The sequence below is a fragment of the Tinamus guttatus genome, unplaced genomic scaffold, assembly GCF_059628265.1.
Source record: "Tinamus guttatus ecotype Peru unplaced genomic scaffold, ASM5962826v1 Tinamus_guttatus_pri_ptg000226l, whole genome shotgun sequence".
Classification (NCBI taxonomy): Eukaryota; Metazoa; Chordata; class Aves; order Tinamiformes; family Tinamidae; genus Tinamus; species Tinamus guttatus.
This window is the reverse complement of record NW_028288760.1, coordinates 924,818-952,362: the sequence shown is the minus strand read 5'-3', so window position 1 is coordinate 952,362 and position 27,545 is coordinate 924,818. Positions and strand designations below refer to the sequence as shown.

Genomic DNA, 27,545 nt, shown 5'->3' with positions numbered 1-27,545 from the left:
TGGACACGACACCCTTCAGTGCTACAGCCCGTTCTCCTGCCCTGAAAGGGGGCTCTTACCTGGAGCGATTTGGATTTTGCAGCCAGACTCTGCCTGAATCCGTGAGATCTGCTCACCTCCCCTGCCGATTACTGAAACAAATTCAACAAGCATCAGCACACGCCGTTTCCCGGAGCACCTGTGACGAGCCCCCTCCCTGTATTGCTCTGTTGCAGCTACCTATAAAGCAGCAGTTTTGCTCAGTTGCAGAATAGGTATCCACAGTATGACCAAGTATATCTTAGTGTAAAAACAGCAAGATACTGCTGAAAACTAGCCTATTTTCTGGAAAGAAAATCTGTCTTGAACTGAAATGAAAACACATAGCGGGTTAGAAAAAAGGCTCTGCTAGAAGAGTCATTTTGGTACGTCTCATTCAATCTGAACCCATAAATCAGTTACTTGGGGCTCTAAAAATGCCAGGTACAGCCGGCTCAAGAGGCTCCCACAGGATAATCTCTCAGCTGCTGACCTGCCACCTCTCCACATGTGTGACCCTGGAGCAGGATCATATTTAACACACATATGATGCACCACTAGAGCACCCAGGTTCCCTTTCCAGAGCTCCAAACTCCCTCCAATACCCCTCCAAACAGGTACCAGGACCAATAAATCACGAGGTCGGGTAGGAGGAGAGGGTTTCCCTTACAGGAAGTCCAGAGTTAGTTTTATAGCTTATTTAGTGTCTGAACAAAACTTCACACACTACGGGGTAATTATCCCGGTCTATTATTTTCCTTTTTACTCTTTGTATACTAAATTGGAAGAGAGGCACAGAAATCTAGTGGAAGAAGAGTTAATGCAGCCACTATAGTCACAACAGCAGGAGGGTGCCATGGAAAGGGAGGGTAATGATCATTCCTCAGAAGACCGAAATTAAGATCAAGCATGGAGGGGAACTGCATCAGGAATGCAAGTCTAGGAAAAAACCCCTGTCCGAGCAATGCATCCTGGCCACTTCCCTGCAGTAAACATTAAAAAAAAATCTGTTTAACTTGCCCTGAGCCAACTCTCATTTTAACATGTAAGTGTTGTTTCTCTCCCTCAGCTCTCATGCTATTACATATTCAAAGAAAGTCATATGTTTCAGTGAGGGACAAATAAATTTGCTTTTGACATGCTTAAGTGCTATGGTTGTTGGAATTTAAGGTAGAGAACTACTACAGCTCTCAGTAACTTGTACCTCACAGTGCTCTTAATGCAGAGACACCAAGCTTGTCCACACAGTTTGCCCTTCGATTTTAAAAACAGATCATCCAGTCCCTATGGAGAGGGCATCAGACAAGGCTTATCCAAGGCCAGTATATACACAAAGCTTGTGAGCGTGCCTTATTCTGTCAGAATAAAGTGTTCCTGCACAGAATACATATGAAGAAACAAAACAAAAGCAGCCAAGATACTTACTAAATCCAACCATTTTATCAGGCACTTTGAAATCTTCTGTTATTACAGCCCTAAAAAAAGGAGAAGAAAATCAAAGAGTCATTACAAAAAACAATTGAAAGACAACTACGTCCTGTCAGGGAAACCAGGAACCTCATATAAGGCTTTTGCACAGACAAGTAAACGCTACGTCACAGTCAAAATCATTTCTTTTGGAAAGGACCTTGCCGGGGTCACCGGCTCCTCGCCCTAGCTGGAGAGGGAATGGATCTAATTTCTCCTACGCTGGATACATTTCCAATCTATTCTCCATTATCTTCAGTGGAGCTGACCGAATAACCTCTTTTTACCTTCTTGCTTCAGACAGATTTAACAGAATAATGGCAAAGTTTCTTTACTATTTAGCCCAGACCTTCCAGGTCACAGCCACTGCCTACTATTTCTTGATAAGCTCTTGCCAAGAGAATCAGCCCATGTCAAAGCTGACCAGGACACTTCCTCTGATATTTGTAGATTTGCCTGCCTGTCTTTATCATTCTTTCTTTGGAATTTATAAAAATCACCTTCAATTATCCTTTGAATTCTTACTATCTCAAAACTTTAACAGCCTAACGCTCTTTGGACTTTTCTCAGTGTGTCTGTGCCTCAAAACATAGAGCTCAGAAAATTTCCTAAGACCTAACCACAGCCAAGAGGTAGAGAGAAATTATCTTTTGTGTATTTTGTTTAATAATTTGCATCTTGTAGAAAATACAACACAATGAATATAGTGCTTAAAAGTTTTGTTGTCTAATATCACCCGGGATGTATATCACAGGGATGATAAAAAATCCACCTGCCTGTAATATTTTCAGCTCTTATCAAAATGCCTTTTTCTTTTTCCCTCCTAACAAGGGGAAAAGGGAGAGCAGAATTTATTCTGCCAGTCCTACAGATTTACAGGAACTAAATCCAAGTTTCATTTCAACCCTTCTTTCTTCTTCACAGCAAACAGCCTTAAAGGGTTAGCAGAAACCCCAGCCTGGAGAAAACCCAAGCTGACAGTTTCTCCACATTCTCAACCTCTGACTTTCTAACACTACTACAGATGGTGGATCAATAAACAATTAGAACTGATCAATAAATAATAAAACATAACCCACTGCTTACCTTTGATGTACCAGGGCCCCTAACTGGTTACCTACTGTGGCAGAGAGAGAAAAAAGGAAAAAAAATCAAAGCATTAGCACGGATAAACTAACTTCATCCCCATAGAAAAAGAGTTCTTACCATTTCATCAAAAGAGAAAGAAAAGCAAAACAGTAATTTAGGTTCAGTGGCTGAAATGAATGTGTTATGTGCTATAAAACAGGAGGGGATTTCTTGATCAACACACACCATAACCCAGTGTCCAGCTGAACATAGGAGAGGGAATTGATCCGCGCCTCCCCATGCTGAGAGTCATGGGAGGAAATCCTGCCTGCCCAAATCCAAATCCCTGCAACTAACCTCCCTCCTTCCCAAATCAGGCCCAAAGAAGTGAAAGAGAAGGGGCGGGGGAAAAGAGGAGGAGATTTCAAGCATATTGTTATATACTGAAAATGAATAAATAAAACTCAAGCATATTCAGAGATTTAGTCTAGTAAAAAAAAAAAAAAAAGGCATTAGAAATCACTTGCACATACTTCTCTCTGTATCTCTTATCTGTGCTCCATGGAGCCCACCTACACGGAGACCTGTTAAAGGAATAGGTCTGTTAAGTAACCTCGTGTCACCAAAACTCTACTTTTTCAGCACATTTTACTGACTGCACACATTCCAGCCATACCTGCTGTTAGCTGCCGCTCCATCTGTGATTAGCAGTTATCTCCCTAATGGACAAACCCCCAAACGGAGATTTTTTCACCCCAGCCCCCATGGATTAAATCTCTCTCTTCCACATGTTACCGGGGAAAATATCATTAGTCCGAATGATGCAAAGAGGGAACGTGGGCCCTGCTGGGCTTCCTACCGGACACGGCCTGCAGCAAATCGGCTAAGAAAGAGGCCATTTGATCCTAACAACCACTTGAAGATTATATTGCATGCCTGGAGGGCCCAGGCGGCAAAACAAATGAAAGCGGCCCGCAACATGTGAACTGTGATAATAAAGATGCTGTTTCAAACTACCTTGCAGCAACTTGCACATTCTCTGACCTGAAATAAATTGGCAATCAGCTGGCAGGGCTAGGAAACGGATGCACTGCGCACTCCCCAAACCTGCTAGAAAAATAAAGCCTGTGGCCAGACATCTTGCACAAACAAATAAAATAGACAGGAGACTCAGTAAAATATTTCTGTTGTGCGCCTATACCTTGATAATGGTTCAGGATCAAAATATTGACAACAAATGTATTTTATTCCTCTCTTCAGCTAAGTGATAAGACAACTGCTGCGTTATCGACTTCCTTAGCTTTGTCTTTGCACATTCTCACCCCGAATAAAAATAAATTCTAATTTGATAGTTACCAATACTGCAGTTGAAAAAGGTGAATGATGTAACGGGGAATATTTGCTCTAGCTGATAAGCTGCTGCTGCAGAGTTGAGCAAGAATGACCCAACGGAAATCCAGAATCTCACCATCTTGCTCCGGGTATTCCTGCCTATGGAATGTGTCTTGTAGCTATTGCTGCACACAGGATAGCCCTGGCCATGGGCTAGGCCCTTCAGTAGCCCAGGATGGCAGAATAGTGTCCTTAGCACTACAAGGCTGTATTTCAATATCCATTCAACATTTCTCTGCAGTCTTTTACACTATTGTAACTTCCCACAAACTATGAGGCAGATATAATATCCAAAAACCAATTCTTGAAGTTCATCCATGTGGCACAAGAGCCTTATTTTGTGGCACAGGCCTGGACTTGGAAATGACCCTTTCTACAGGGAAGCCAGAGAGGCACAAGAATCCAAACTGCTCAGCAAGTCCCACACACGTAACAAGGCCTCCAATACACACCAAGTACCACACAACATGCTAAGCCACTCACCACCCAAGAGAACTGTTGTCTATAATGTACATTTATGGCATATACCAGTGGAAGACCCCATATTATGCCTCTAGCCACAACTTGCACAGAAGATTTTTCCCTGTTTCACGGATATTCCCTCCAAGAGCTGCAAGCTAAGGCACGAGGAGAGAACAGGGAGTTATACTGCTTAAAGAAAAAGAAATCACATGTGGCTTCAAGGTGGTGGGGACAGAAATGACATGGCTCCCAGTTACAAACATCTAAAGTTTCATTTCTCCTCTAACATGCCCGTTTTGCTCCAAAAAGCAGAGGCTAGTTGAGAGGCTAGGGCACAACACCCTGCTGCAATGCTAAAGACTGATATTCTTCTGCACCATCTCCCTCCTGATGCCAGTGAGGGGGCTGGACTCTGACAAGCCACGTCCGTATTTCCCCCTTTTTACATCTATCGAGTACAATTTAACTGTAACTGCAGTCATTTTACTGCAAATAAGGAAAAATACTGAATAAAATCTGTCCAATTTCCTGCTAATGGCACCTGCTGGTTGATAACTCTTCCCTCTGCTTTAGGCTTCACCTTAACTGAATTCTACCCAACAGACACTCAAAACAAACGCGGATTTTTTTTTCCACCCCATAAAACAGAGCAGTGCCTCCCACTAAATTAACGTGCAGGGTGGGAACATACAATCTTGCAAAAAATATCTGCATGACTAGAATAAAATCACAGCGACTCATATCCTGGCGAGCACGAGAACACGGGGTTGCATTATTCGCTTTTGAACCAAAATGGGATCATCTGAAATTTTAGTGTCATCCCTTTGGTGCTCTAATTAACCTGATTTTTCTTCCTCATTAAAGATGGCTAGGTCTTTCCTGAATTAAATGGTCAAGAACTAACCAGTTTAAACGTCTGCCTTTGTTGGGAATCAGTGAAAATCAGTTGGGAATCAATTCAAAAAGAAAAAAAACAAACTGTAAATCTGCAGTTTTGAAGAGCCCTAACATTTTAGGTGATAAACTAAACCTTTGAGCAGATCTGGATTTCTGTTCTGGCCGATCTCCTGCTACGGGTGCAGTAAAGAGCATCACCACTAAACTCCCATCAGCGAAAGAGTGAAAGAAGGGCAAGATTTCCTTCTGTCCATCCTTTATTTCCACTGAAAATATTTTGATTGAAGTATCATGAAGGATCATGTTGTGTTTGAGCACTACTAGACACTACTAAAATCACATTTTATTTTATATATATATATATATGCACATATATCTATATAAAGTAGGCTGCCTTTGTACTTGGATGCACCACAGAAGCTCAGAAGAAGAGGGGAAAAGTTTTCTCCAAGGCCTCTCATCTTTGTTTCCTCATACTCAAAGGATGCCTTGGCCTTCAGCTCCAACACAGCTTCTTACCCCATCTACATCACTGGAAATTTCTTCAAAACAGCCCCAAAAGGAGCAAACAAAAGCTAACGTTCAGTTTGGGGGAATCGGAGTCTTCCCAGCAATGGGAATCTTTAACAAAAGGAAGACGCTTCTCAGGAACGGCTTAACGCTAAATAGACTTGTTAAATCACGCTGGTAATTAGAGGGACCCATTAATTAAAAATGAGGCCAGGAGAAGCAGCCGGTTAGCAGGAGGGCTGGGATCCACCCTCGCAGGAGGCACCAGCTCCCTCCGAGCCTCAGAACCAGCCCCACGGGCAACGGTCACTTCATGGAGAAGCTTTAACGGAGTGAAGTGGTCACGTAAGTGCCACGTCCAACCTGCTGTGTACAAATCCACCAGCTCTCCTTGCACCCTCACTATTTGCAGGGTTATCTTAAAGTTGGTCCCAGAGACGGGATATAAAGAAACTGAGGAAAACAAGAAACCATCAGTCTGGAGCATCACGTAACAGCAGCAGGCCAGGTCAGCAGGGCCATTCGAGGTGTTTTTTATTAAGATTACATTAAGGGAAGTATCAAAAACACTCACATGTATTCTGGTTTCAAATATAATGACAAACGTTTTTTGAAAGGGCTCTAAAAGCAACTGATTTTTGACCAGTACACCGTCTTAAAGCTATTTCCTAAGGTGATATCCATCAGCCCTGCCAGCAGCAATTTATAAAAACGGACAGAGCACTAGATTTTCTGAAAAAGATAGTTCTTTTCTCGCCTTAAATACTTCATATTCCCTGGAACCAATTCTTTCAGGAATATTAAGAAGTAATTTTCTAAGAAGCACAAGAGCTGTGTGAGGGAAACGAAGGAAGGAAGCAGCAAGAACTGCATCCAGGTGCCAGCACCACCATGGATATAGAGGTGTAAATATCAAGAAATTTCCCTCCAGGTTTGTTTTCAAGCTATCCTAAGCAGCACTGTAGCCAAGCAGCATTACTCCTTCCATTTCTCTTCTCTGAGATCGCAGAGATCAGATACATATACATATATATGCACCTACACACATATTATGAGGTATCCAAAGGCAAATATAGTGCTTGGAGCTACTAGAAAACATGCTAGAAACAAGGCCCGATGCTGAAAAACAAGTGAACAACCACCTGTAGGTCTCTATTTTGGCAGAACAACTGCAACTCTGACACTGAAAAGAGCAGGGCCACCCTTGGAAGCTCCAGCTGCCACATACCCCCTCTGCCCAGCACAAACCCATTTATAGCACGGGCTGTAACTGTGCAGCCACAGCTTGCACCAATGCAACCGAGGTGCAGCATGTCACAGGGCTCACCAGCGAAATTTTAGGCACAAAGTCTAACTTCTGCTGTCATTACGATCATTTTGCATATTATTTGCTCATTGAAAAGATTTTACCAAAAAGTCAGATTTCTCATTTCAGTTGGGTTTGATGAAACAGTGAAGAAAGACAGGACTAGAGCTAGGAATAATCAGTTCCTAGAAGACTAGTTTTATTCTTTTCGATAAAAAAGATCTGACCCACTTAAACATAGCTCAAAACTGTACTGCATTCACGGAATTAATACTGAAATGAAATATCCTTAAAAATCAATGGCAAAATAGGACCTCTGTACACCTTCAATTCCCACAGTCTTTCTGGAATGGAAGAAACACCTGACGACAACTTTCTTTGAAATCATGTCCATAACTGGACACTTGCTTCTGCTTAGAGCAGCTTTTTAAGGAAAGGTGAAGCTGGGAACAACCAGAAAGGGCCGGGGGGGAAGCTAGAATATGTTTGTATATAGTTTTCTTTTTTTTTCTTCCCCCAGCTGATCTAGCTCAGCAATGAAAACCACACTAAACAAATCTATTTTGGTCCCAAAAGAACAGCAAGGTTTCACAGTTCACTGCTTGACAGCACAGCACCTGGCCATACAGAAGACCAACATATCTATACACCACATATATCATACATATATATATATATATACCATTTGCAACAGGCCTTTCAAGATTCAGTCCTAGGCGGAAGCTTCGATTCCCTCCCCAGCAGTTTTGCACATCCTTTATGGGGCGAGAATGACCCCACAGGGTTCTGTCAGTAAAAACACTGAAGGAAACAGGAGGGTGAGAATATGACCAGTTTTCTGACAACCAACCACAGGAAAAAGGGAGTTCTTGGATTCTATACAGTAGCAGGTAACAGGGTAAACACTCTTCTTGTAGCAGTGCACAGCACTACAGATTGTTAAAAAAAAAAAAGAAAAGAAAAAAAAAAAGAAAAAGAAAGAAAACACATGATCTAACCCTTTTGCTGTTCCTGCCAAAAACAGGAAACAAATAATGTTTTTTAAAGGGCTAATAATTCATACAATATTAAATCATTGCAGTTACCTGATATGATACACCCAGTAAATCACTCTTAAGCTGTGTCCAGTGTTAAATGTGCCAGAGATTTAAGAATCCCCAAGGAAAACAATCATGAAAAAAGTTAAATCTAATACGGGATGCTTCCCTCCAACTTGCCTCAACTTCCATCAACACATTTCTCCCTGCAACTCATGTACAAGACTAAGCAATCACAATTCTTGACATATACTCAACTGCTGTGGCGTGGCCATGGCTTGTCACGAGAGAAGCAGCACATGTAACACATGCTCCTGTGTGCTGCCCGTTGTCTGAAAACCAGGGAGGTCAGGGAAGGGCAGCTTAGTTAGGCACGTCTGGCACTCTGTGCATTAGCCCCAGCACAGCTCCAGTAACACTCTGCTTTGGCACCACCACAGAACAAAATTTAAACTACACTGTTAGTTTGCCCGTTCCCAAAGTTCATAAACTAACACAGAATTGCTTCATATTAGGAAAACTAATGCTTAGGAGTCCTGCGCTATCTGGTAGGACTAACAGCACTGGGAACCTTACATACCATTTCTATACATACAGACACACACACACAGAGTAATCTGTCCTTATGGGAGATAACAGCCTCCATACATGGATTTCAGACACTGCATCCACACGATTCACGCGCGCTCGTGGCCAGCTTACCTCCATCATCCAGGGGCCGTTTCTGCACTCCATAACCATAGACTGACGGGTCCACAAGTGTTGTAGAATTATTCAAGTGAGGAATATCTCCAATTTTAGCAGCAATCTATGAAAGCAGACGATAAAAATATGATTAGCATACCTGAAGTGTCAGCTACTGCAGCTAAGCTCTTTCTTCCAGCAAAGCATTTATTTACACTCCAGTCCAGTCTTCTCTCAGTTATTTTCTCGATATGTGCTTTTATAATACAGTTGCAAGAAAGCAGTGCTTTATTTGTAAAGTAAACAGCATTGTGTTTGCTTTTGATATTTGCTTTGCTATTCTGAATTTGGCATTCACTCAGCTCCCCTTCCTCGTCGTGGCTATATATTTACTCTCTGGAATATTATATTTGGGCTGGTTCATTCAAAGGACAGCTGAGAAGCAGGATCCAGACACGAGGAGAACTCTTGTCCTGCACCACCACGGCCAAGCAGGAAGACACAGGCTTCCTGGTGCACCTGTGCCTACCCAGAAATGTAGAAATATACATTGCACATCAGCTTGGGGGAGTGTGGAGAGGAGAGCATGAAAATAGAGAGCATAAGGACAGGTTTGGCATCATCCTGTTAAAGAGAATGGATCAACCTGTGTTTACTGTATGAAAAGCAAGCTATTAGTCCATAATTAGTTCCAATTTCCTGCAGAGGTCAATATAGCACAACACTGACTAACACTGACAGTTCTCAGCGTCCGACCTTTACACAGGGGGTAACAACCACTCTGCCAAGGTAAAACACAGTAAGGCCATTTACAGAAAAGAGGAGACATTCAGGTATCACAGCAAGAGGACCAAATTAAACAAATAAAAGAGATGGAGAGATATAAACATCATTTAATAAGAGTTAAGCTCGTCTCTAATGGTATTTGGGAGACACCTACATGGCTGGAAGCTGACAGAAGTTAGATCCTTCACCTGCACTCCAAGCTAACTAGATGCCAGCCAGCTGGAAACTATAAAGACACATTAGTTCAGTGCTGCACCTGAGTTAATACCCACCAGGGACACTCAAACTGAAGTCTCACAACACCCCTTGCTTACACAGAGACATCCTGCTTTAATAAGCAAGTACAAGAATAAGCATGTCGTATTCCACATTGTTTTCCTCCCTTCCCAACAACATGAAAATCATTGAACAGGATCTTTATTGGGAGTCTGATTGCTCTTTCCGCTTATTCCTCCTCTGAACTAAATCTTCCATCAAACATTTTCACACCAATCAATTTTTGTTATCACTATATTATAATTGGGATTTCAACAGAGAACAAACAATAGGAATAGATGGGGAAAAAAAAGGCATTTTATACCGATATGCTTTAAATGAAGTCAAGGGTAAATGACAAAGAGGCGTTTCCAAAATTTTAAAGTTTCATTACAATAAAAAGACAGCTACAAAAAACTGAGGTTACTGACACTACCAACTGCTGCAGTGGAATAAACAACTGTCCAGGATTCAGAAGCATGGGGTAGTGAAAAACCACTATTTGAAATAACCTCTATGGATTGAGGGCACTGCTTTTAGGAAGAGACTAGAAAACATTCTCTTACGTACTGCATGGAAAGGACCACAAATTTTGAACATTTTCTTCTCATACTCCATTCCCTCCTGTCCTGCATTAACCAGACAACCACCTCGATGCATGAGAAATGCCAGGACCTTGAGAACACAATCCTGACTTCCCGCTTCTACCCACAGAGTTTTGATAGTTTTTTTGATGAATAATTGAAAATATAGCACTGAGCTGATAAATCCAAAGCAAAGCCAACACAGAGCTCATGAAAGGGGGAGTGATGGTCAGTCTTAAGTTTTAGCACAGGGACTAGTGAACACACAGCAACGTTTTCTGATGAAAAGCATCCTGAGCATCAACATGTTCAAAAACTGTTAAGCCCACAAAAACCCAATTCTGAAAGCATTACCAGAGAGCAGCCTTTACCTGCTCCATACTATGGAGGGTTAGATGATGCCTTGCATTTATATTCCATGCTATATCTCACCTACGATTCTGGTCCTTTAGCCATGTGCTTCCCCCTTACATCTGGGATGCAGAGGAATTTAAGGAAAATACAAAGCACGTAGATATTTCCTGACAACTTCAAAATTGAAAAATAAAGTTTTAGCAGTAACTTTTAACAACCTATTAACAACTTTCATGCCACAGCTTACAACTCCAACCTGCACTAAAGGCACTGGGTCAGGTGTAACGTACCCTGGCCTGTTCTGCAGTGTTTGATTTTACACATGCCCTTCGGGAACACTCTTCCTGTTAGGAGTTATTTACCTGGGGTGGGAAGAGCCCTGTAAGCTGATAGTTTGGATCACACATCCCACACTCAAAGGAAAGGAAGGTCTCTAGACATCCAAAGCTGCCACGAAGCAGGAGGGTGTGAGCAAACACATCACTGGCATTAACACTTCCAGCTCCTGCAGTTGAGAGCATTATAAATCCCACCCATGTGTACTGCACAACCATCTTCCCTGTGTGTAACTCTCCAAACAAGCAGCCAAAACCTTTTTTAATTTCTTTTTTTTTTTCCTTTAAATCTCCCACCATTATCTCTAAAGCCTCCCAGCTGCCACTGGCTTATGCAGACACAACAAGCCATGATGCTATAACAGGAAAAACTCTGCAAATTTAAGCATTAAGCTTTTAAAGTAGATCTGGCAGCTAAAATCAGTTTTAACTTCTTACGTTCAACTTGCAATGGGAACCTCAGTTTTCACTAAAGGTTCAGCAGGGAGATAAGCAGAGAAGTTAGAACATAGCAAAAGTAAGCAGACCTAGACCTTATCTGAGTAAGTGACCTTGGGTAATGTACTGCTAGCCACTGCTTTTGTCCCTCTGCATGTCAGTCGTCAGGCTTTTTTTTTTTTTTTTAAACCCAATACATTTATTTTGTTGAACTTTAAAATATAATGAAAAATATTACTGTAGCTGCTCTGAATCCCCCCGAAATCAGCCTCTCCCAACAAGACTTTAGAGGACACAGTACAAACCTGACCTAGGAAACAGTGATGATGGAGTTGGGGGCAGGGGATCTGTGTGAGCTTTGCAATTGAAGAGGGAGATAAAGTGAATCCACTCATGCAAATGAAAAGCTCTGCTACTGTTTAAGTACTTTTTTTGCCTACGTCTTGTACTTATAACATGCTTCAAAATGGTAGAATATCTAAACACTTTCAGAATTCAGAAATTAAATTTACTTGCCAGACAAGACCCGCCCCACCAGTACTGCAGAATTCAACTTTCAAAAGAAACACGTAGTTCCTGGGAAGAAGCTTTCCATGCTGTTCTGCAGAAGAGCAGCAACTAATAGCATCAGCAATTCTGGATACTAGCAGGATGTAAAAGAAGAAATGAAGCACTGTCATCTGCATGTTTAAACAATTCTATTACTTCTGTTAGTTTTCCACTGATCAAGCAAAATATCCGGCCGAGCATGAGGCCACTTCTCCAGAACACAGCAGGGAATGGGGCAACATCCACAGTGGTGTAAATGCAGTGTCACAGGTGCTTCTCCTGAATACTACAGTAACTGCAATATCTGCCCCTACATCCCTTTAAAAAGGGATTTTATGTGCAAAACTTGGATATAACTCACGGTAAGTCTCAGGTCATTCACCTGCTCCCAAGGGACCCAAGACAACACGCTGCAGGCGGAGCAGCTACAGCCTCTCTTCCTTGCACAATTCCCAGACTTTCAGACCCAGACAACACGCAAGACAGATTACGAGAAGGACGCGCACAGAGAGAGAATCGGTTAGCACTGCAAGTGTACTGTACTGAAAATAAAACTAAGGAGAACAGCAGAGTCATGAACCAAGGAAGACACCGTTCTGCCAAAGAGAACGTGACTCCAAGGCTGCCCAGCAGAAATCACTTTTATCCAAAGTACCAGCAGTTCTGCATATTTTCCTATTTATCGATTACGCAGAAGGAGAACAAACATCCTCTGCCTCAATTCAAAATATAACAGAAAAGCATCCTGGCTAAGGCAAGCTGCTTCAATGGACACAGTAATCACTACATACGAGCTAAAAGTCAAACCGCTCAAATGAGACCTGATACAGAAGCAGGACAGCCAACCTCAAAGCCTTAGCATTCACTTGAAAAAGCAGGTTTAATTACCTCTCAGACATTTAAAACTATACAAAAGTCCAAGCAAGTTCACTGTAAACATCAAAAGCAATGTACATCTTCCTTCTTTCTAAGGCATTAGAGTTCTTACTCTTATGTCATCTCCCTTCCCAAAGTCTTTGAAGAATTAGGTTACCCTGACTGATCAGGAAATTCTTTGCTATCCTGAATAACTTTGTTATTAATAACTAAGCACTATAGGTCAGACTGAGTGCTGTAGACCTAGTGAGAGCTGAATTTAGTAGATCTGATGATTAGTCTTAAGTGCAAGATTAAACTTGGAAAGAGTTCAGTGGGCAAAACAGAGGTGCCATAACCGGGGTGGGGAAACAAAAACCAAGGCTGAAATATTTCTTCTTCTACTTAGAGCAAAAGGAATACTCAAGAAAAGGCTGATACTGGTCATAAGCACTAAAAAGTGATGTCTGCCTGCCAGGACAGTGTAGTTCAGGCAAATAATAACTTCGAACATATTTAATGAAAGTTCAGTCATCACCTTCAAAGAAATGTTAAGAGTGAGTGTCTTATGCCCCAGCTGGTGCTCAGCCAAACAGGTTCATAACAAATTGCTAGAAATAAATAACTGTTTGGGGAACTAAAACCATCTTCATTCACGTTCAGCAAAAGTCCTCAATGACACCTATTTAATTTTGCTGTACCTGGGCAGCGGACAACTGCTTGATCCTCTCCAAAGCCTAGAAAAAAATCAAGCACTTTTGGGAGAGGAGGGAAGAAGGAAGGGAAATAAAGGCGAAATATGGTTTTACACTTGCAAATGAGCCTTTTCATCCCACAAATATTAATGAAAATCATTCTCATTCAGCAGGCAGCCTGCAACTCACTGCGCAAAAATGTAGGCCACTGCACTCGCAAGAGCACCCGCACGGCTCACCCTGCTCACACGCTTGTTTTCAGGGAGAAAGATATCACAAAATTGCCACGCTGAAGTGCCTGAGTGGAAGTTGGCAGCCTTGAAGGTTCAGAAGCTTTCCAGTTCAGACTAATTTATGGTGTTGGCTCATGGAAGCCCGACGTATTCATCAAAGTACAATGAACTTAACCAGTAAGACCAGAAAAATCAGGGTAAATAACCATAAAAAAGAGGTTGTGAAATCATTTATATCTTCTTCACGTATAAACACATGGGGCACCCTAACCTTCCCTGTGGATCTGACAACAGCACCTACACAAAACAGACCAAAAAATCAATGCCCAGGTAACTCTGCGCTCCAGCTCAACAGAGTCTGGTCCCAGACACTCTGCTGTAACATGAACCCTGCCCACAGGGGCACTTCTGGTACATTCACAAACCAATTTCAACAAACTGCAACTGATCAGCAAATAATAATTATTTTCTCCTACCTAAACAGGTTATTCAAAGATTATTCAGCTGCTATCAGATAAAAAAAAATATTATCAGATATCCCATGAGATATTTTTGCAATTGGAGGCCTTCGAAAAGAGAGGACCAAGCCCAGACAGACACGGCTGCAATTCCTCCCAGTTTAACAGCATTAGGAGGGTAACCCTGAGCTAACAGCAAAGCTTCCAGACATCACTCGCTATCAAGGCCACAGCACGGTCAGGCACCAAAAACTGTGACATGTGGCCTCCTCTGGGTCACAGCTAACATGCACCTTGCCTGTTATATACTGCAAGGTGCACGCTTGGATACGTATTGCAGGATATAAGTTTTAGATCAACAGGTGAAGAGCAAATCAGCGTGCGTGTCCTCTGGGAAGGTGCAGGGGATTCTCCCAGCTTGCCTGTCGCACCGGAATGACAAACACGCTGGAAAGTTTATTGGCAGTGAGGGTGACAGAGCACTGGCACAGGCTGCCACAGAGCTTGTGGAGTCTCCGGCTCTGGAGACCTCCAAGGCCCACTCGGATGCAGCCCTCTGCCCCATGCTCTAGGTGACCCTGTGTATGCAGGGGGCTTGGACTAGGTGATCCCTAGAGGTCCCTTCCAACCTTAAGGATTCTATGAATCTTGGAGCACGAGGTGGCCCAAGGGCACCGAGCCGCAGGGAGCCTCCCTACGCGTTACTGCCACTACCGGGCACCGGGGAAGGGACGGAACAAACAACCCCCCGGCCAACGCGGCCCGGGAGCGCGAGCGGCAGCAGCCGGCGCGGGGGCTGCCGGGCGGCTCCGTCTCGCCCCCGGCCCCTTCCCGCACCCCGGGGCGCCCAGCCGCGAGCCCCGCGCTGGGCCCCGCCGGGCGCGGGCCTCTCCCCGCCGCAGAGCCCCTCCCGCCGCTGCCGCCGGGCCAGCCCGCCCTCCCGCCAGGGCTCCCGCTGGCCGCCCCGGAGCGCAGGTAACGCTCCGGCGCTTCCCCTAGAGAACAGGACCGCGGCGCTGCCGGCGCCCACCTGCCGCGCGCGGTGCAGGGCGTCCGCGAAGCCCTCGGCCTTGATGGCGGCGGGCGCCGCGCTCGGCCCCTGCGCCAGCTCCGCCATGGCCCGCGCGCCCGCCCGCCGGGCCCCGCTGCCGGAAAGGGAAAGAGCCCCCCGCTTCCGCCGGAAGTGCGGACGGGGCCTGGGCACGGGGAGGGGAGGGGGGACGGCGGGACGGGGGAGGGCAGCGGGGGGCGGGGCTGGGGGTGCGCGGTGACGTCACGGGACCCTCACGTGCAGGCGGCAGCGCGGGGCGGGGGCCGAGAGGGAGCGCGGGGAGCCCTATGGGACCCTATGGGAACCCTATGGGAACCCTATGGGGAGCCCTATGGGGAGCCCTATGGGGAGCCCTATAGGGAGCCCTATGGGAACCGTATGGGAACGCTATGGGAACCCTATAGGGAACCCTATAGGAACCCTGTGGGAACCCTATGGGAACCGTATGGGAGCGCAATGGGAGCCCTATGGGAGCACTATAGGAGCCCTATAGGAGCCCTGTGGGAACCCTATGGAGAGCTCTATGGGGAGCCCTATGGGGAGCCCTATGGGAGCCCTATGGGAACCGTATGGGAGTGCTATGGGAGCCCTATGGGAGCACTATAGGAGCCCTATAGGAGCCCTGTGGGAACCCTATGGAGAGCTCTATGGGGAGCCCTATGGGGAGCCCTATGGGAACCCTATGGGAGCCCTATAGGGAACCCTATGGGAACCCTATGGGAACCCTATGGGGAGCCCTGTAGGGAGCTCTATGGGAGCGCTGTAGGAACCCTGTGGGAACCCTATGGGGAGCCGTATGGGGAACCCTATGGAGCGCTATAGGAGCCCTATGGGAACCCTATGGGAGTGCTATGGGGAACCCTATGGGAGCACTATGGGAACGTTATGGGGAGCCCTATGGGGAGCCCTGTGGGAACCCTATGGGAGCCCTGTGGGAACCCTATGGGGAGCCCTATAGGGAACCCTATGGGAACCGTATGGGAGCGCTATGGGAGCCCTATGGGAGCACTATAGGAGCTCTGTGGGAACCCTATGGGAAGCCCTATGGGGAGCTCTATGGGAGCGCTGTGGGAACCCTATGGGGAGCCCTATGGGGAACCCTATGGGAGCGCTATAGGAGCCCTATGGGAACCCTATGGGAGTGCTATGGGGAGCCCTATGGGGAACCCTATGGGAGCACTATGGGGAGCCCTATGGAAACCTTATGGGGAGCCCTATGGGAGCACTATGGGGAGCCCTATGGAAGTGCTATGGGCTGGGGGGAGCTCCGTGGGGCAGCAGGAGCTCCCTGTGGGGGGGAGCTCCATGTTGGGGGGCAACCCATGTCAGGGGGCAGGACCTCACTGTGGGGAGCACCATGGTGTCGGGGGGAGCCCCGTGGGGCAGCAGGAGCTCCCTATGGGGAGCTGCATTTCGGGGGCCAGGACCTCGCTATGGGGAGCCCAACTTGGGGGGAGCCCCATGAGGGGGAGCATCATGAGGGGGGGGCAGGACCTTGCTGTCGAGAGCCCCATGGGGAGCACGGGGGGGCACAGCCTTGCTATGGGGAGCTCAACGTGCGGGGAGCACCATGGGGGACGGGGTCTTGCTGTGGGGACCCCCTTGGCAGGGGGGAACCCCACGGTGGGGGGCGACCTCGCCATAGGGAGCCCTATGGGGGGATAAGACCTGTTGCGTGGGGGCGGGTGGCTCAGCAAGCCAGGTCCTTCTGTCACGGTGGGTCCCTCTGTCAGCCCCAAGCCAGGCAGGATCGGGCCGTGGATGTTTATGTCCACAGAGGAATTTTGCCATCTGCTCGAACACGCGCGGTGTTTGTGTCGTTTTACACTCGGGAGGGACCCAGTCCCGGGGAGCAACGCCGTTTTTGTTAAACGTCCTCGTCCAAGAGTAATCTGAGCTCCACGAGAGGTTTCCGCACCACCCACATCCTTGGGGCCAAATCCCCAAGATCTGATTCATTTCTTAGTCACAAAACCCTCCCCCTGCAAGGCGCGAGTGGGGAGCCTGGGGATGATGCAAGGACCAGTTAGTCGAGGCGTCATGCAAAGAACATGTAAAGATCCTTCCTAGATCGGGGCACTGCTGTGCACAGCGCGCGGGCGATCCCGGCCACCTGGCAAACCGGGACAATTCCTGTAGCCCTGGCCGTGTCTGGGATCATTGTGGCTCCTATGGAGCAGCACCAGCGTGCAGATGCAAAAATGAATCCCGTTTCCCTTGGGAGGGCTGCACCAGCTCTTGCAGAGGCGCTTGGGGCCGGTTGTGGAGGGCTTTGCTTGCAGAACAGGACCCGCAGCGGTGACGCAGGGTCCCCGCGTCCCGCGCTCTGCTCCGTGGGCACGCGTCCCATCCGGCCATGGAGCGCGTGGTGCGAGACGGAGCCTCCCCGTATCCTGCAGCCATGCGGCATCGGCGGCTCCGCCTGCGATAAGGGCACGGATTAGATAAGCCGGGGAGCGTAAAGGGCCTCGGGTCCCCAAGGAGCACGAGGGACTGGGGAAAGAGAGCGAAGGGAGGGGGTGAGTCCAGCATTGAATGTGCCGGGAGGCCAAAGCTGCGAATGCGGCGTCGATCGGCACCCCCGGCTTGGAAACACGGGGGCCTTGACCTAAAATATCCCCACCCAGGTGCGTATGCAGAAAAGGGGAGAGATGGTATCTCCTAAATTACAGCCCTCAGCAAACTTGCTATTTTTGGCTGAGTTTACAAGGTGAGCCCGAAATAGCAGCTCCTGTTTGACGGCAGCATGGAGCACTGTAATTCCTGGGGTGTTTTACACGCTTGTTCGTTTAATGTAGCCCGTGTGGGACTGTGTCAGGCCTGAGTGTGTCTGTTGCAGCTAAGTCAAAGGAAATGGCAAGTCTGGGTTTCCTGCACTGCCCCTGCAGCCCAAAAGGATGTGGATTTCACGAGATCGAGACCCAGTGTCCCAGAGCTATCAGGGCAAAATATTAAATTCCAGATTCAAACTATGATTTGTTCAAGTTCTGTTGGTTTCCTCCTTTGCTGCTTATGGCTGTCTCCAGTTTTATGCATATCATTTACTCCTACATTAGTAGCAAGGAATTGCTGAGCCTGATGAAATACCTTGGTGAACTTCCAGGAGCCTTCGTGTATGGAGGACTGAATCACTGAGGGATGCACGGTCTCCCGGCTGTCACGTCCTCTCATTCCAGAGGTCCTACCGGTTACCAAAATTTCCTTTCAGAAGCTTAGACCACTTTCCTAAGCGAAATTACTGTTTATTATAGCAGTAGGAATATGGTCTGATGGGGAAGAAGGATTTTAAAGCAAGCGAACGCGTATATCTACATCATCTTGGCATCACCACCAATGGTCAAGGCAACCACAACTTCTCCAGCCCTCAAGGTGGCAGAAAAATGGCTTATGAAATACGAAGCCTAAAGTCTCCAGTGCCAGGGTGCAATTAAAAAATATAATAATGATTTTGCCAGGCGCATTGCTGCACTTGGGGCTGCTTTGCTGGCTTTGAGAGCTGCGTTTTAACAGCCTGGACCAACAGCTAGAGCTGCGAGTGCCCCCTGCGCTCAGCTCCTGTGCAGGATGAGGGATGGAGCTGCCCGGCCTGAGCGGAAAGGGAAGGCGATTCCTACAGCAGCGGTGGGACCACGGCAGGATCGGGGGCTCCTCGAAAGCCGGGATGTGCTCTGGGCCGGGAAGGACTCGGCCACAGTGGGGAGAAAGCCAGGCGAGGCGGCAAGCAGACATCAGGCTGGAAAGGAGGAAATGACAGGCCTTAAACACTTCCAGAAACAAATTTCTGATGTAAATCTTCCTTTTGAGGGAAGGAAAGGAAAAAATAATAAGAGGAGGAGTGATTCTGCAGCTCCCCGGCCCTGCTCCCCCCGCTCCCGAGACACACACACCTTCACACGCTCTGAAATTAGTTGTGACAGCTGAAATTCTCTTCTCGTCGGACGGCATTTGACAGGGTACTTAAAAAAAGAAAAAAAAATGAAGGAAAAAAAAAAAGAAGAGGAAGAAAAGGGAAAGTGGTTTGTGTTGCGTGGGGGAGGCGGAGGGGGGCCATGGGGTGGGGGATTTCAAGTGATACAAGGCACATAATTCCGGCTTCTTGGATTGCAAAAGCTCCTCTTACCTAAAGGGCCTGCTGCCTTTATTTTTATCCAAATGGCTCAATTACTGCAAAGCCCCACAGAGAAAATTATGGATGTTTGCCTCTATTTTTCTCCCCTTGTCTCGACAACCGTAGATATTTTGTTTTCCTTCTTTCTGTCATCGTTTTTTTCTTCTTTTTTCCCTCTTGGTGGTGGTAGGTGGGGAGGGTGGAGGGTGGCCGGGCACCAGGACGCACAGGGAGTTGCAGGATGCCCCGGGGCAGGGGAAGAGGAGCCGGTGCCACCGTCACACAACTTCTCCCGCACTCGCTCCTCGCTTCCCCCTCGTCTTCCCAGCCTTCCCGTCCCGCTTTCCCCTTTTCCCCTCCTTCTCCCTTCCTCGCGCCCTCTCTCCTCTCCTGCCGAACGCCCCCTCCCTGTGCCTCTCAAAGCCACCATAATAGCAGCTTGTTTGGCACTTCACTTGGTCTCAATGAGAAAATTCCCCCCTCTCCCTCTTTTTGCCTTCGTTATTTCCAAACCCTGCAATAGCTCCTTTGCTCAGGGCTGCGGGAAGTGCCCATTTTTCGACATTTTCCTTTGGCTTCTGTTTGTCATCCTCGGAATTACCGCACCGGGGAGTCCAGTCAGCCCGACACCGGGCCCTGCTATTCACGCCTCTCCGGCTCCTTGAGATCATGGAGGGGAGAAATTAGTTATTTATTTCGAGCGCCGCTGCAAGGCACTTACCCGCGGAAGGGTTTGTTTGGATCGCCCGCCGGCACTGGAGGCTCCGCGGGGAGCGCGGCCGCCGCGACGGCTCCCGGGCTGGGGACACGCGGCAGGGCCAGCACAGCCTGTAACGTCCCCAGGGATGCGCGAGGTGGGACCGTGCCGGGTACGGGCTGAGGCTCTGTGGTTGTAGCGGGAATTCCCGGATGCTTCCCGAGGCTGCTCCTGCAGCCGCTGCTCCCTGCAGGGCCGCGTTGTTCCCAGGCCTTGTTGGCCAATGATAAAACCTCGCGGGCCTGGGTTTTATTGCTAGGGGAGACGTGACAGTGACATGAGGGACAGTTACCCTGACACCATGCACGCTCTGGGGAGCTCCGTGCCCCATGGTAGCTCATCGGCAGCCCCGGAGCCCAACCTGGGGGCGCTCTGCAAACGCCCAAAGACCGGGCAGATTCAGTCACTGAAGAAAACAGCACCCCAAGCTTGTTCGAATACCCAGGCTGAGCCGTGTGCCTGCTCCGGCCAGGGGGGCACCAAGCGCAGAGCATCTTTGGGCCAGCACCAGGTCACGCTGCCGTCGGGCCAGGCCAGCAGCCCACCAGGACGGAGCGGTGCCATCGCCGAGCTCAGCGGCAGCTCCCCGCGCACCCACGAAGCTCTGAACCGTCACCCTCGTCCTCACAGGAGGCGCCGATGCCGCCCGGCTGCCGCACGCAGCCCGAGCGGCGGCTTCGCGAGCGCTGCGGCTTTAAAGAAAGCACGAGAACAGCGGGAGGAAGAAAAATGCAAAATTGGCCCAGTAGGTAGACCTGCTATTTAAGTGCAGCTGAGAAGCGAGTCCGAGGAATTACCGGAGAAATGATAGTGCCCTGACAGCTGCCATTTCCCACCGCCAGTCTCTCCTAATGGAGTCCTAATGTAGTGGGCTCTTCGCTGACAGCCCAGACTGAGACAGGGCTCGTCTTTGTGCTCGTGACAGATGGGACAGTCCAGCAACAAACCTGTAATCCTGCGATTTCTGCCGGCTATGCTTAACCCCTTCTTACCCCAGCACCCAGGTGTGCAGCCGGCGTGGGGAAAGGCTGCTCTGGGGCAGGGCTACCTGCAGCGGCTGTTGTGGCGGCTGTTGCGGCGGCTGTTCACCCGTGCCAATGCCTACAGCCGCAGGGGACAGCACACGGATCACAGGGGTTTGTATGGGCTCCTATGAGCACAGCTCCATGAGAGCACCTGCATTTTTACATGCCTTTTTTTGGATGCTTCTCCGCTGGGTCCAAGTTCAGGCTCCATTGTCCTATTTCCAGCATGGACTCCTAACCCAGGCCACCCATCATCTCTCACGTGAACCTCACCTGCCTCTCCAAAACCCTCCTGCATCTCCATCACCGCTGAATGCCTCCTGATTCCCAGGCGTGGAGACCCACCAGCCATTTTCCGATGAATAAGGGAACTTTCTGGCACCCCTGTGGGGAATCCAGCCACACTTCATCCCTCCCCGGCCTCCAGAACCCAGAGCCATCACCTTGACAAAATACCCCGAGCAAAAAGTCAGTGTTCTCAGAGTGCCCCCAGCACTTTCTGGCCCTCTCTCCTTGGTCTTGGCATCCCCAGCAACTGGTGGGACTGATTTACAGGCAGGAACAGCGTTAGCAGCCGCTTGATTATGACAAGAAGCAGCTCTACGTGCTCCATGTGCTCGTGTGGACGTATCCTGCCTTCCCACAACCACAGAATTGTTATGGTTGGAAAAAACCTTTGAGATCATTGAGTCCAACCATAAGCAGTGGCCTGAGCCCTGCTTGGGACACCGGCCCCTGAGATGGGAAAGGCCCCATCCCACATCCCTGCCCAGACAGGGGCTGCAATGGAGGGACCGATCCTGGCGGGTGCTGAGGACCCTCTGCTCCCACGGGGAGCCCAGGGCACTGATCCCGGCAGACTTGGGCCCTCCCCGGCACGAAAGCGAATGTGGAGGACGCAGGTACTCGGCACAATTAGCCAACAAGTGGCTGTTTTGTGAGGGATTGTTGCTGATGTGTTTTAAGTGGTTTTCTGAGTGGAAAATGTTTGGCACTGGAGAGGCTGGCAGACAAAGAGGGGGATGCATTAGGTTTTATTGGTCTGTTTTGCACACATCTGACATCACTCTATTAGGCGAGTCCTGCCTGGCTTTGGGGAAAATGAAAAATAAAACAAGACAAGGGGCCGAGGGTGTGGGGCGGGAGGGGAGCGAGGGCGATTCACCCAGGCAAGTGGGGGCTTAATAGCTGGAGATGCTGGAGCAAACCATGTCAACCAGATGGGACCCGGGTGCCGCGGGAGGAGAGGGGAATTAGCCAACCCGCGCTTTGTTCGAGCAGAAAGCGCAGCCCTCTCCCCGCAGGAGCTGCCTACGTGTGCTATAATACAGCCCCTTTCAGCCGCTAAGCTGGCCAAGGACAAAAGTCACCGATAAATAGCAAGAGGGGGAAGCTGAAAGCAAAAGGCAGAGCTGCCGAGAGCCCCCGGCTTTCTCCTTGGGACCCCCGGGCTGCTTCGTGTCTGCCCCCGGTGCTGCGTCCTGGTGAGACGGTGACGCTGCAGCCGCGGCCCGCGGGGTGCCCGGTGCTTGCAGTGGCACCCGGGAAGCCGGGATGCTCCCTGGCATGTTTAGAAACCTGCCTTGGTGCCTCCGGTTCCAGCGATGCTGTCCCTGCTGGGGTCGTCTCGGGCTGGGCCTGCCCTGCTGTGACCACATGTGCAGCTGGCTGGGCCCAAGGTGAGGGAGGTGGCACCGCCACCATCTCCACCCTTGCCCCGGGAATTGGGACCTGCAGGAGCCGTCTCCCACCCCAGCCTTCCCGAGGAGCCTGGGGACAGTTCCCACCTCCGGGCTGTCGCTCGTTGCATTTGCACACACTAAAATCCCAGGTCCAAACCAGCCGGAGGGCGAGCGAGCTCACTCCCTGTTCAGCACCCATAGCCACATCCATTTAATGATGGTTAATGCGGTGCCCATGGCTGGGCGAGCGGCGGAGGCTTTGAAGCCACAGTGCGTTGCAGGCTGCTGTGTATTTGAGGGCCAGTCCCCTTCCCTCTGCCTCGATTCCTCTAATCAAACTGGGGACATCGGCGCAAGAGCCCTGATGTCTTGGGCATCTCCATCTGGTAGCCAAACCGCGCCAGGCTGCTTGCCAGGAAGGTTGAACGTTGACATCCTGCTCTGACCTCCTTTTAGCAGCCCGCTGCTCAGGTGCACAAAGTCAACGCGCGGCTGCCGTGGCAGAGCAGCTCCCCACGTGCTGGGACTGATGTCCCTCCAGCTCCTGCGTTCGTGTCCCCAAGGCTCTGGGGCAGCCCGTTCCCATCCGGGAGCCCATGAGGGTAATGCACTAAACCAGCCGCGGGGTTTTGCAAACAAGCAGGGCCTCCCCACCTGGGGTTTCTTCCTCGCTTTTATGGAAATATCGATTCCGCTAAACCAGGGAGATGCATTAGGTGGCCCGGGGGTCGGAGATCAGCGGCTCAGCTGGCCGCCCGCCCGCGGCCCCGTGCCCGTAGGGCCCGTCCTGGCGGGGGTCCGGGCTGGGCGAGGGGGCCAGGCCGGGCCTGATGCGACGCCGCGGGCCCGGGGCCAAAGTGCTTTAGCCATGGGGAGGTAAAACAAATCGATGGGGGCTGCCGTGACACGGTGACCCTGGCGCTGGGACGCGGGCTTGAGGCACGGCGGTAAATCCGGGCTGGGAGGAAGGATGCGGAGGCAGATGGCTGAGGGTGAGAGGGGACGACGTGGGGCACTTGCAGCAAAGAGCAAAAGTTGCCAAAGCGAGCGGAGGCTCCCGGGGAACGGAGAGGTGGCCAGCGAGGGCAGCCCCGTTGCCAAACATGGAGATGCATAGGGAGACACTTCCAGGCCTGTGCCACTACCACGAGGTTCCTCATAATGATCATCGCTCATGCGCTGTCCTGTTCTGCTCTGGAGGCAGCCCCTCTGGTTGGGTCGGCCTTGGCACCGTGCGCATTTAACGCCCGGCACCACCTCCCCGAGACCCGAGTACCAACCAAACCTACCTGTGCCACCCCTGTCCGGTGGCCGTAGCCCTCCCTGAGCATCAACCGGTTGCTGCCCGCGCCGCAGTGACCAGATGGGCTCCGGAGGGGCACGCGGATGGCCGCTCCGTCCATCCCCGATCTCCCCCCACCGGGGCCGGCCGGGCTTCAACGCTCTGTCCCCCCAGGGCAGCCTTTTGTCCCGGGCGAGCAGAAGGGCCCTTGTGTCCCTGTGATCCGCGGCGGGAGCATAAAGCTGGCTTTGAGGGACCGCGCGCCGCCGTCGGGGAGCTCCCGGGCAAGGAGCAAGAGCGGCTCTTGCTCACGGCGGACACAAAGCCACCTTGTTAAGGGCTTTACAAAGGCGGCCATCTCCCCCCTTGCCTGGGAAGCTCGCGCCCGACGGCTCCCAACCACACCGGGGGAATGCCTGTCCCTGGGAAGGGCATAAACACTTAATAACCGCGCGCCGCTGCCACCCCGTGACCCGGGAGCAGCGCCCAGGGGCGCCTTTCCCGCTCCCTTTAACCGTGGGGAGCTGAGTTTCCAAAGGCTAATGGGACCAAAGGCTTTTTGACGCGGACTTGCTCGATTCCTGGCAAATCCGCCGCCGCTGGAGGCGGCTCTGCCATGGGAAACGCCAGCCCCGCGGCTGCCCTGTGTCACCACGGCCCATCCTGCTGCCACAGGTCCCCACCTGGCCTGAGGACCTTGCAGTTGTGTCACAGTCCTTGAGCCCTGGGGATCGCTGTCAGCTCAAAATTACATATTTGGTAGCTCAACAAAAGGATTTCCTTCCTCTCCTTTAGAAAAGGTAGGTTGAGGTCCCCTCCCACAGCCCTCACAGATGGGCAAACCAAGTGCCAGGGAGGACAAGTGACAGGGACGGAGTCCCGTAGGACATGGCCCAGGTGTCCTGGGCCTGGAGGACCTGACCTCCCCACCTCCCTCCTGCTGTCCCTTTTGCTTCCCGTTTTCTACCCAGCGAAATGAAGTGCTACTTTTATCCCCTGAGATTTTTCCTGTAACACCCATCTATTATTTATTGTATTGTGTGTCGCAGTCCCTGCCCCACAGAAAACCAAGAGGACCTCTGGCATGACCCAAAAGAGACTTGGCCACACGGAGGTGGCTCAGGAGTGTCACAGAGGATGCCCGGTCCCATGGGTGGCCCCGGCTGAGCCCCTTGGTCCCCCCAGCCCTGAGCCCCTCTCGCTGCAGCTCCTGCACCCTCTGTCCCGTGGTGCCAGCCACATTCGGGCTCTGTGTATCCCACATCTGTGGCCACGTCCAACCTCCCAGACGCGTTGTCCAAACCCACACGTTGCCCTGAGCTGTTCAAGAACAACGCCTGCTATAAAATCCATGTGCATATTATACCTTAAACCCCGTAATTACCTGCATCTCTAGAGAAATGGGGACACTGATTTCACCACAGTGATGCAGCAGGCTCCAGCAGGCGATGGCAGCTTGGAAAGAACAGGCTTGTGTGGCCACATGCAAAAATGACCTGGGCAGGTAAGGCCGGTTGGGCAGAGGAAGGGGAGATTTGCCCCTCACTTTGCTGGTTTGCAGCTTCTCTCCTCTTTTCTTTCCCTTGCAAGTGGCCCCCTTAGGGACCACATCCATCTCTGGCGCAGCAAAGACCTGGAGGAGATCTCACCTTCCCTGCTTGGAGGCCGGGGGCAGCGGGGATGGGCGGTGGGAGCCCAGCTGGAGCCAAGGAGGGCAAACCCAAGCTGCTGCAGCCACCCTTGGTGCATGTGCATGGCAGAGATGCTGCAGCTGGGCTATGGGATGCACATCCTGCGCATGGAAGATATGGAAAGTGCTCTGCAGGCCACGAGGCTGGCACGAAGGCAGTTTTCCCTCATCTCTATTTTGCCTGCGTTTTGGCAGTGCCCAAGAAAGGCTTTGCAGGACAAAAGGCCCAGCTCACGGAAAACCGCTGGGAAGAGGAGAGCCTTCATCCAGCCCCAGCTGGGAGAGCCTGGCAGTAAATAGCACTGCTGCGGCTTTAAAGAAACGTGCCTGCTCCTTGGCTTGCTGCAGGGCTGGTGGCAACGCAGGGAGAGCCGAAGGACACCTGCGGAGATCCCGTACAGCTGGGGAAGATTAGCCTTTTCCACTAGACAAGGCCCATTACCATGTTCCAATATACTATCTCTTCCGCTAGGAGAGCCTGCAGATGAGATATCGACCGCCGTGACCCCGGACGAGCCCTTCCCTGCGAGGCCTGCAGATCAGCCCCGCAGCATGGCCCGCGGCCGCGGCGCTCCTGGCCACTCGTCACCTCCAGCTCTGCCAGCCTGTGACTCAGGCTATGGGGTAAAGATGCCGTAAGGGGTAGGCAGGTATCCTGCCAGCAAGGCACTGAGCTTTGAAGCACAGCAGTGAGCCAGGATGGCTGCAGATCCCTTTCCCACAGGCTCTCCCAGGACACAGATCTGCCCAGGATATGAAAAATCCCAGGAGATGGTGTCTGTTCTTGGGGCCTGTATGCCACACATAGAGTCATAGAATGCTTAAGGTTGGAAGGGACCTCTAGAGATCATCTAGTTCAACCGCCCTGCACACACAGGGTCACGTAGAGCACGCGGCACAGGGCTGCGTACAAGCGGGTTTGAAGATCTCCAGAGAAGGAGACTCCACCACCTCTCTGGGCAGCCTGTTCCACACGGTGCCTTGTTGTCGCTACCAACCTGAGTGGCTGGTGCAGGAAGCAAGAAAGATCTTCCCCCAATACTTCTGCTGGAGCTTTACCTGGCGCTTTGGGAACCTTGCTTGTGCAATGCTTTTTTCCACCCTGGAGCACACCTGCTGCGTGGATTTGGGAAGATGGTCACCCAGGATTTCCAAGTGTAGCCACACTTTCTGCAAGGATTTCCTGCTGGTGGATCAGCCCAGGAGAAATCAGGAGTTCAGGTGGGCTCCTTACCCACCCTCAGCACCTGAAGGGCCCTTTGCAGCCTTTGGGGAAGCTCTTGCTGTCTAGCTTGGATGTGACAACCGACGGCTCAAAGGAAAAAAGCAACCAGCAAATAAGCAAAGAAACCCCTGGGGGAGACTGCAACAGAGACATCCCTGAGGAACAGGCTCTGCCAAAGGGGGTAATGGGCCCTGGGGCTCCATACAACAGCAGAAATGCACCCGGTACTGACAGCAGGCCATAAAGTAGGGAGGAGAAACACAGCACAAATGTACAGCAATGCGAGGAGGAAAGCAAAGCTCAGCCATACGTAGGTTCCTGAACTCTTACGTGCTATGTGTG

General features: G+C 50.2%; 1 protein-coding gene across 7 annotated transcripts in view; it reads right to left on the bottom strand.

The window, feature by feature from the left end:
* The window catches only part of FUBP3 (far upstream element binding protein 3), a 37,209-nt gene extending 21,706 nt beyond the window's left edge, over positions 1 to 15,503 (bottom strand). For 5 of the 7 annotated variants that reach the window (XM_088525269.1, XM_088525272.1, XM_088525271.1 and 2 more), the window contains exons 1-6: positions 15,414 to 15,503; positions 8,860 to 8,965; positions 3,087 to 3,137; positions 2,572 to 2,605; positions 1,444 to 1,493; positions 60 to 131 (exon numbers count right to left, since the gene is read on the bottom strand). In XM_088525269.1, the coding sequence (XP_088381395.1) occupies positions 60 to 131; positions 1,444 to 1,493; positions 2,572 to 2,605; positions 3,087 to 3,137; positions 8,860 to 8,965; positions 15,414 to 15,500 (400 nt within the window). In that variant the 5' untranslated portion in view covers positions 15,501 to 15,503. The remainder of the gene's footprint in view (positions 1 to 59; positions 132 to 1,443; positions 1,494 to 2,571; positions 2,606 to 3,086; positions 3,138 to 8,859; positions 8,966 to 15,413) is intronic. The other 2 variants (XM_088525270.1, XM_088525273.1) reach the window with 1 other exon arrangement.
* Between the last annotated feature and the right edge of the window lie 12,042 nt (positions 15,504 to 27,545).